The following is a 10576-nucleotide window of genomic DNA, read 5'->3' as shown; positions in this document are numbered from 1 at the left end:
GTCTCACTCACATGTCCCGCTCTCCTCTCTGTCTCACTCACGTGTCCCTCTCTCCTGTCTCACTCACATGTCCTGCACTCCTCTCTGTCTCACTCACGTGTCCCTCTCTCCTGTCTCACTCACATGTCCCGCTCTCCTCTCTGTCTCACTCACGTGTCCCTCTCTCCTGTTTCACTCACATGTCCCTCTCTCCTCTCCTGTCTCACTCATGTGTCCCTCTCTCATGTCTCACTCACGTGTCCCGCTCTCCCCTCTGTCTCACTCACATGTCCCTCTCTCCTGTCTCACTCACGTGTCCCTCTCTCCTCTCTGTCTCACTCACGTGTCCCTCTCTCCTCTCTGTCTCACTCACGTGTCCCTCTCTCCTCTCTGTCTCACTCACGTGTCCCTCTCTCCTCTCTGTCTCACTCACGTGTCCCTCTCTCCTCTCTGTCTCACTCACATGTCCCTCTCTCCTCTCTGTCTCACTCACATGTCCCTCTCTCCTCTCTGTCTCACTCACATGTCCCTCTCTCCTCTCTGTCTCACTCATCTCTTCTCTCTCGCTCCTCGCTTGTCTCACTTCTCACTTGTCTCACTTTTCACTCATTTCACTTCTCACTCACTCTCTCATTTCTCTCTCTCCCTCTCTCTCAATGCAATCTCAAAACTGCTCTTTTGCTCCCCTTTCTACAACGTTGATGCTCAGACCCACAACCATTCAAATTAATTCACACCCACAGAAACCAACGCATGCATATACAGCCTTAACCCTGTAGTTAAACAGCCAGTATTAAACGATATCGGTATGCAACAAAACAAATCACAATGTGACCCCTTACCTTCATTGCTCCCTGAGCACGCTCACTCGCCCGTTTGCCTTCTAGCCCCATTTGCACAAACAGCTCCAATAACCGAATCAGTAACTCAATTTGTTCATTCTCGGTTTGTATATTAGCTGAGATGTTAGCAAAAGCATTTATCACCGACAGGGAAACATGTCTGAAAAAACAAAAAAAAAAACAAAAACTGCCTGTACTGGTTTAGGCAAAATTCTGTTTCAAACACAGTACCTCACTGCTTTACACGCAATACCTCAATAGCACCCACAGTTCTTCAATAGCACCCACAGTACCTCAATATTACCCACAGTATCTCAAACCATCATCCATGCTATTTTTTAAAATTATTGATCAAAATAGTTTAATCAATCATAACCCAAAATTGTTATCAAAAATAACTGTCAGCAATAGTTGAAAATATTCAATCAATCATTGCCCATAGTACATCAGTCATCACTCGATCACCACAATCAACTTTATTCAAAGCAAATCAGTCCAATGTCACTTAAATGACATCAGTCAAATATCTACAATACTTCAAATTAAATATCATTCAAATGCTTGCAACAGAACGTCATTCAAATGGCATCAATCAATCAGTCATTTAAATCATTTCAATCAAATGTCTCTCCAACCTCCTAAATCAAACCCCACTCAAATCCCCTTGATTAAAACATCAATGAAATCCTCTCAAACACCCTTTAAAGTTAATTAATAATTACTAGTGGTAATGCTTTAATGAAACATCACCAATAATATTTACTCCACAAACACAAATAATCAAATACAGAGAGATATAGGAATCAAATCTGCTTGAATGTAACTTGACATGATTAACAGACTGACACAGTACAAACCTGTATGCATTGACTTTATCTTCGTTGTCGTAGCGTCCATAGGCTGAACTGCTTTCAATGCTGATCTGAGAAAACATCTTCATCACTTCTCCTGATATGCTGGACTATAGATGGAGAGAAAAATAAATCATACATGTAAGTATGCAGGCGTTTTAAAAATTGTATGTAAAGCTTCTACAAGCCATGCTGAGATGACCCCCTTCGGTCATGACTGACCATGGGATTGCACCTAGAAAGTTACCTTCCCAGGCACAAGTCCAGGCAGGGTTGTTTATGGAAGACCAGCAGTCGCCCATGCATACTGACCTTCCCTTTACACACCACCAGTGTTATCCAAGGGAAAGGCAAAGGGACCGATACAGCTTGGCGCCTGTGACATCGCAACTCATTTCTACAGCTGAGTGAACTGGAGCAACATGAAATAAAGTGTCTTGCTCAAGAACACAACACACAGCCTGGTTCGGGATTCGAACTCACAACCTCATGATCATAAGCTCGACGCTCTAACCACTGAGCTATGCGCCTTCACAAGCCATATACGTTAAATACTACCAAAAATAGCAACAATATAACCCAGTGATATCATTTATAAGAAATTTTTTTTAAATCTAGATAAAAGATGGGAATAATTTCTACTCACACATCCAGCCATTATCATACATCCTAACTGATCAATGATCAGTTCATCAAGGTGAGACTGGGGGGAACAGAATCGTTGCTGGAATATTTGCAATACAGATTCTACAGTCTTCGGTGTATCTTTTAGCGCCACAGCAACATGACCAAGTGTCAGAATTGTATTTGTTGAGATCAGAGCAGATTCTCTGTTGAAAAAAAATCGTTGTATAAAAATGAACTGAGATCAGAAATAAAATAGGATCAGACAAAGTTAAGACCACATGAAATAATCAGCTGAAATAAACCAAAAAAATACAACAAATAGTAACACAACAGAAAATATTAAACTCAATTTAAGTAACGGTGGTTTGCTTTGGGGCTTTTTCTTCAGTTGTGGGTGAAAAAAAAAAAAATGTTTAATAACCACAATGTAGTTATTAAACTACTTTTACCTGACATTGTTAAGTCTCAGATATATCATCAGATATGGCAAAGAAAGTCTCAGTTTCACTCATTCTTTCTACCTGAAAATAAAACAACTCTAATTTGTTGACTTGGAAGTAAGTCAGCAAATAGCAAAAACATTGTTGCACATATTTTAAAGTTATATTAACTGTCGCACGTAGAGTACATCAACTTCAGTATTTGACTGATACTTTATTTTGTCCACTCCAAAAGGATGAAAAGAAAAAATTCAATTCAGCAAGATTTGAACTCAGACTGTAAAGGGTCGTAACTAAAAGCATTTTGTCTGATATTTTAATGATTCTACCAATCTAGGTTCCATGATATTGTTAAGATAAACTAACTGAGTCTTTTAGTTATATTGGCCTGGCACCGTTGAAACATATACAAGGACATTAATAAATATTATATATATTGAATAGCAAAACATGATGTGTGCTGAAAGTAACAAGAAAGGTGATATAAACACAGACACACAAAATAAAGATAAGGAAAAATTAAGATGAAGCCAAAACACAAATTTGACACACAAAACTATGGAAGATGATAAAAGGACACAGCAAAGTGAAAGTTGATACAGCACCTTCGATCTCAATTGCCAATCCCCCAACTTCTCTATTGTGCTTATTTCGGAAACAAACACAAGTAAAATGGACACAAAAGCTAATTGGGTGTCAGGAAAATGACACAGTTTAGGCTCAAAGCAAAATTTAAAAGAAAAAAAAAAAGCCAGAAATTGAAAATATGTGGAAGAGAAGTAAAGTATGTGGAGTGCACAATGCAAAGATGTTAAATTGCAGCTTCACAAATAGGATGGTGGTTGGGTAGCTTTTTTTTAATTGCCCAGACGAGTCTACATTAACTGTGGACAGCTCTAAATTAGAAACCTGTGCCTACCACAGTTTAAAGCATGATGGGAAAACAAAGTCAGATATTTTAGTCTCCAGAAATATATAATATCATAAAATTCATACGAGACCAGAAAACCTCATTGTTATGTACAGGTCTTTTGCTAATATCAACCAGTTTTTGAGAACCAAAATACTATTCATGCATCATTTAACATCCATTTTCCATGCTGGTATGAGTTGGACCTATATGCATCTATATCATCATTTTTTAATCATCTACTTTTCCATGCTCACATAGATCAGATGGAATTTGTTGAGGTGGATTTTCTATGTTCAGATGCTCTTCCATCGCCAACCCTCTCCCGTTTCCAAGGAAGGTAATCTCTACGATCAGACATATTTTCACAGAAGATTGGAAATGAGGGACACCGCTCGCATGATGGTGACACTCATTTACAATTATCACCTGATGTCAAGGCAAGGAGACAGTAACACACACACAAATTGTGTGTGTGAGTGTGATGCTTTCTGCCACCACCACTTGATAACTGGTGTTGGTTTGTTTATGTCCCCCATAGCCTAGTGTTTCTGCAAAAGTGACCAATGAAATAAGTACCAGACTTGAGAATAAACCATAAGTACTGGAGTTGATTTGCTCACATAAAACCCTTCGAGGCAGTGCTGTAGCATGGCCACAGTCCAATGACTGAAACAAGTGAAATATGTAAGTTGCTTATTTAAATGTTTCTGTTGTTGTTGTTAAGCTGGATCAATCAGAACTATAATCAAAAGTACTTTACTGACAACCATCAGGTCTTTTTTTTATTATTTCTATTAGGCATAGTGTATCTAGTACAACATTGCACAATGTTTTCTTGCATATTTTAAGATGGTTGCATGTGATGTGAGGGACATTTGGTTGCTGGCTATTTCTAGCAGGTAAACGTATGAACACTGCCTCATTGGTTCAATTCCATGCAGTGGCTTATTATACATGGCAACCAAATACATTTTCAAACTTTGTTTTCTGCTCTAGGCACAAGGCCCAAAATTCTGGGGAGGGGGCCAGTCGATTAGATTGACCCCAGTATGTAACTGGTGCTTAATTTATCAACCCTGAAAGGATGAAAGGCAAAGTCGACCTTGGCAGAATTTGAACTCGGGATGTAAAGACAGACGAAATACCGCTAAGCATTTTGCCTGGCGTGCTAGAGTTTCTGCCAGCTCACCACGTTTTCAATAATCTTTTCTACTCTAGGTACAAGGCCCGAAATTTTGGTGAGAGGGGGCCAGTCGATTAGATCGACCTCAGTATGCAACTGGTACTTAATTTATCAAACCCGAAAGGATGAAAGGTAAAGTGAACCTCAGTGGAATTTGAACTGAGAACGTAAAGAACGAAATACCACTAAGCATTTTGCCCGGAGTGCTAACGTTTCTGCCAGCTCACCACTTTTGCATTTTCAAACATTCACTACAATATGAAGAGAATGTACAGTAGAAGACAGATGATACAGTTGATTGTACAGACATGGATTATTCAGGGGCTCCATTGATTATGACAAGGAGTGTTCCAGTTGATTCAATCAATGAAGCAACCTGCTTGTGGAATTAACGTGCAAGTGGCTGAGTACTCCACAGACATGCATACACTTAATGTAATTCACAGGGAGATTCAGCATGACATAGAATGTGACAAGGCTGGCCCCTTTGAATTACAGATATGACTCATTTTTGCTAGCTGAGTGGACTGGAGCAACATGAAATAAAGTGCCTTACTTGGACACAATGCACAGCCAGGAATTGAACTCACGTCTTAACAAACTCATGAGCCAAATACGCTAGCCACTGAGCCATGGACCTATACATTTAGGATCTTCATGAAATATCAATTAAGTCAATACTTCGTTGATGTTTAAGAAGCCATTTTGTCTTTTTGAAAGCTATAAAACATGGATGTGATTATTTGTTCAGCTGCAATTTGTTTCTGACTGAATAAAATGAAAGTGAAAAATTAAAATTAAGATAAATAAGAAGCAAAGTTGCCTCAGGACGTCAATATTTTTGGAACTTCGGTGTTTGCCGCCAATCCCTTCCCAAGAGCGAACCAATCTTCGGAGGTACGTGGTATGAATCTTCTCGGCTGCTTTTTTCCTGTAGTGGACATGCAAAATAAAGCATGCAGTCAAGGTAACTACCTATAACATTCAGAAATATCAAAGGTGCCTTCGTGTCATTAGAAGAAAGGGAGATGGAAGAGGGTGGGAATAACAAACAAACAATGAGTGTGTAATGGACGTCCTACTAAAACAGAAAATGTCTTGGACAGTTATGATGAAATCATGGCACAAAAGAAAAAATAAATAAACACATTGTTTACATAATTCCTTAAATATAGAACTAAATAAATAATTTATTTTCAAGAGGTAGGAGTGACTGTGTGGTAAGTAGCTTGCTTACCAACCACATGGTTCCGGGTTCAGTCCCACTGCGTGGCACCTTGGGCAAATGTCTTCTACTATAGCCACAGGTTGACCAAAGCCATGTGAGTGGATTTGGTAGACGGAAACTGAAAGAAGCCCATCGTATATATGTATATATGTGTGTGTATGTACCGCAACATCGCTTAACAACTGATGCTGGTGTGTTTACGTCCTCATAACTTAGCGGTTCGGCAAAAAAGACCGACAGAATAAGTACTAGGCTTACAAAGAATAAGTCCTGGGGTCGATTTGCTCGACTAAAGGCGGTGCTCCAGCATGACCACAGTCAAATGACTGAAACAAGTAAAAGAGGTAAATATGTAAGATATTTGGTCTATTTAATAAGTTAAAAATAAACAGAGTAGACAGGTTTTTCTTAATCACCTAAATATGCAATCAAGCGGGAAAAAAAAACTTGAAAATATAATTATTTCAAACTTCAGTGGATTTTATATAATTAGTAATAAACACCATAATTATATGATGAAGATACATAATTTAAATTGAATTAATTTAAAGTAATGGATTGACTGCAGTGTTATAACATGCTGGAGTCTAATGACCTATCAGTCACTGTGGATATAATGTTTGATATTTATGCATCAATTCTCTTATATATATAAAATTTGAATGAAATTGGTTGCGTAGTTCTCGAGTTTTAGGGATTCACACAGACAGACAGACAGACAGACAGACAGACAGACAGACACACATTCTCATTTTTATATATATAGATAAGGATTTTCAAGCGAGATCGTTGCCAGTACCCCTGGACTGGCTCTTGTGCGGGTGGCACATAAAAGACACCATTTTGAGCGTGGCTGTTGCCAGTACCGCCTGACTGGCCTTCATAGTATTTTCGAGCGAGATCGTTGCCAGTGGCCCTGGACTGGCTCCTGTGCGGATGGTACATAAAATACACCATTTTGAGCGTGGCCGTTGCCAGTACTGCCTGACTGGCCTTCGTGCGGGTGACACGTAAAAGCACCCACTACACTCTCTGAGTGGTTGGCATTAGGAAGGGCATCCAGCTGTAGAAACTCTGCCAAATCAGATTGGAGGCTGGTGTTGCCATCCGGTTTCACCAGTCCTCAGTCAAATCGTCCAACCCATGCTAGCATGGAAAGCGGACGTTAAACGATGATGATGATATATGTATATATATATATATATATGAATTACAAAATGAGATAACAAAGCCAAGGCTGTGAGGAGTTTTCAGGACTTTATAAGGAAATAGATATAGTTTTACAGCTGTAAGGCTTTATCTTATTTTGTCTAATACAAGACCCACATTAGACTCCTCACTCGTATCACTATCCAACCAAGAGTTTAACTATAGTCTGTCCATAGCACTTACTTAGCATTACCTGCCACTCTCTGGGTCTTCTAGATACCAATACCTCTCATATATATAACGTTCGAAATGCAGAGTAGATAAAACAGGGGACAACTGATGAAGGGATTGTTCTTTATGTTGCCTGTCTTGTTTCTCTATTTGTTTCTTTCATTGTTTGAAAAAAAAGTTCGTTTTCCATGCTTTTATTTTTTTATGTTCTCGTTTTCCATTTTGTTCACGTTTTTTTGACGTCCTGCACTCATATATGCATGTATATGTAGGTATGTACATATATGTATGTATACATGCATATATATATATATATATATATATATATATATATATATATATATATATATATATATATATATATATACACATACACACACACACACACACACACACACACACAAACTTACTCAAAGCAGGAAGGGAAGTACCTACTACCTTTACCTTTCAGTGATTACATTGTACCATCATGGTGTATGTTGTCTACATTATTAATTATATAAAAAAAATTATTGAAAGTTTTAAAAGTAGAGTTACAAGTTCACAACTGAATCGTTTTGTGAATGAAATATGTCTATAAGAGTGAAACAACAAAAAACCCTTAATTTTTAGACAAATAATATCAATGTAGAAGAATAAATCAATAGTAAAAACAAATACCTATCACTGGTCTCCGTACGATATAATCGATTCGAGACAGAGGCGAGAAAAGCTTGTACAATATCTTGGTCAACCTGTAAACCAGCTTTCAAACACCTGAAAAATAAATAATTTTTTGTTCAAGTATTATTACATTGATGAACTCTAAGAAAATATAAAAATACTGTACAAAATTAAGGAAATATATAAATTTGCAGACCTTATCAACAAGAGATTTTTATGAAAGCCAGCATAGACTAAATATGTATAAACACAGAAATAAAATATCAAAGAGATTAAATTAAGGAACTAAGTCTGAGTATAAAGCAACAAAATAAGTAAATATGGAAAGCTTCTTAGAATGCAGAAAAAGGAATAAATTTAATAACCTCTTCACCACCATCTCTTTTCACTCTTTCCAGCTGGGTTGGTTATGTATCTGTTCTACAGCAAGATCTGTTCCTGTCTCTCTATCATACTGTAATCTCTCAACACTTGGCACGTAGCCACCTCCTTTCAATACTACACCCTCATTCAGTCGATGGGTCACGTCTTGTGAGGTGCTTGGTGACTTCACTAGAGCTGGTGTCATGAAAATAGCACCTAGTAGACTCTGTAAAATGGTTGGCATTAGGAAGGGCATCCAGCTGTAGAAACATTGCCAAATCAGACTGGAGCTTGATGCAGCCTCCAGGCTTGCCAGTCCTCAGTCAAACTGTCCAACCCATGCCAGCATGGAAAGCGGATGTTAAACGATGATGATGATGAAGAAAAGATATTTTTAAACATCAAATGGCTAAAAAGGTCCAGCAGAGAAAAATAAGATCAAAGGGGTCCATAGCTAAAAGTGGTTGAGAACTACTGCTCTAAAGTCATTCAACCTGCTAGAAACAGCAGCCAAAATCTCTTAAAAATCATCTTAAAAAGATATGTATTGGATGACGCAGAGCTTAATATATAAAAATAAAAATGGCTGGAACATCATTTAACATGCATGGTCTGTGCTGGTATGGATTAGCTTTGATCATGGGTTTCCTTAAATCAAAGTGATATGGGGTCAAAAAAAAAAACACAACAGCAGCAATCTTACCTGCACACATTCGTTACTGCTGTGTCCCGAAGGTTTTCTAAAGTAGCCATTAATTTATTTTTGGGGTGATTGCTGGTCCGTTTGTTTAAAATGCGATTCTCATCAGTGACTGTAATTTTTATGTTGGCCTCTTGTGTTGCATATTTGTTGAGTTTACTGAGCACAGGGGATGGTATAACGAGGTATTCCCGCAAAGATGCTAACATGGTACTCGCAAGACAAGGAAATTTGGTGGCTAATTTACCAAGAGCCTTTGAAAAGAGAGAAAGAAAAGAAACAGGTGACAGAAAATACATATTTCAACATTGGAAACCGAAATAAGAAACATTCTGGAAGATAATTGAATACAGAAGTGTGTAACGCACCTCTAGAGATACCATTTGTAACGGCATATGCATTAGAAGTAACTTTTTGTCTGTTATGGAGTTGATCTTTTCGGTCAATCGAAGACATAGATTCTCAGCTTCTACAAAAAAAAAAAAAAGAATTTCAAATAAAATATTTTTCATCTTTTTTTTTTCTATCTTTTACTTCTCATCCATCAATACCAGTTCTTTATATCCACACACCCTCTCTAACCATCCCTCACTCTCTCAATTTTATCACAACCTCCTAGAAATAACAGTCATATCTCCCTACTGTTACAAAAAAAAAAGGTGGGATGCGCTGTGGGGTCTAGAGAAAATGATGGAATGACCATGGCTGGAATATGCTTGACCAAGGGTCTGCTTGGTTAATGACTCTGAAAGAATGAATAGCAATGTTGACTTTGGTCAGGGTTGATCCCAGACCATAGAGAATCAGAAGAAACAGTATGAAGCATTTTGTCGCACACTCTAACACCTCAGCCAATTGGAAGTGACCATGGCAGAAGAAGAAAAACAAGAAAAACTTCACAAGAGCATATTTAAAAAAAAAACTTCATCTCACAGATGAAACAGAGAGTCAAGATGAACAGATGAAGATTGTGTGGATACAAGAAATACAGCATCTTATAAAAACCATGTTTGCATTGTAAAAATGGATATTATACAAAACTGTGATGGTGAAGATGATGGTGATGATGTCTAGCCATATGTGTGTGTTGTGTTGGCACTCCGTCGCTTACGACGACGGGGGTTTCAGTTGATCCGATCAACGGAACAGCCTGCTCGTGAAATTAATGTGCAAGTGGCTGAGAACTCCACTGACATGTGTACCCTTAACATAGTTCTCGGGGATATTCAGCGTGACACAGTGTGACAAGGCTGACCCTTTCAATTACACGCACAACAGAAACAGGAAGTAAGAGTGAGAGAAAGTTGTGGTGAAAGAGTACAGCAGGGTTCGCCACCATCCCCTGCCGGAGCCTCGTGGAGCTTTAGGTGTTTTCGGTCAATAAACACTCACAACGCCCGGTCTGGA

The 10576-nt window shown here is 38.3% G+C and overlaps 1 protein-coding gene across 6 annotated transcripts in view; it reads right to left on the bottom strand.

The window, feature by feature from the left end:
- LOC106872207 (phosphatidylinositol 4-kinase alpha) overlaps positions 1-10576 on the bottom strand; it is a 140131-nt gene that overhangs the window by 74100 nt on the left and 55455 nt on the right. For all 6 annotated transcript variants that reach the window (XM_052969097.1, XM_052969100.1, XM_052969101.1 and 3 more), the window contains 6 exons: positions 9538-9638; positions 9173-9423; positions 8104-8199; positions 2319-2502; positions 1679-1782; positions 822-981 (listed from right to left, as the gene is read on the bottom strand). In XM_052969097.1, the coding sequence (XP_052825057.1) occupies positions 822-981; positions 1679-1782; positions 2319-2502; positions 8104-8199; positions 9173-9423; positions 9538-9638 (896 nt within the window). The remainder of the gene's footprint in view (positions 1-821; positions 982-1678; positions 1783-2318; positions 2503-8103; positions 8200-9172; positions 9424-9537; positions 9639-10576) is intronic.

This window comes from Octopus bimaculoides, chromosome 6 (assembly GCF_001194135.2).
Source record: "Octopus bimaculoides isolate UCB-OBI-ISO-001 chromosome 6, ASM119413v2, whole genome shotgun sequence".
Taxonomy (NCBI): Eukaryota; Metazoa; Mollusca; class Cephalopoda; order Octopoda; family Octopodidae; genus Octopus; species Octopus bimaculoides.
Note: the sequence above shows the minus strand (reverse complement) of the source record. Positions and strands in the feature narration are given on the sequence as shown.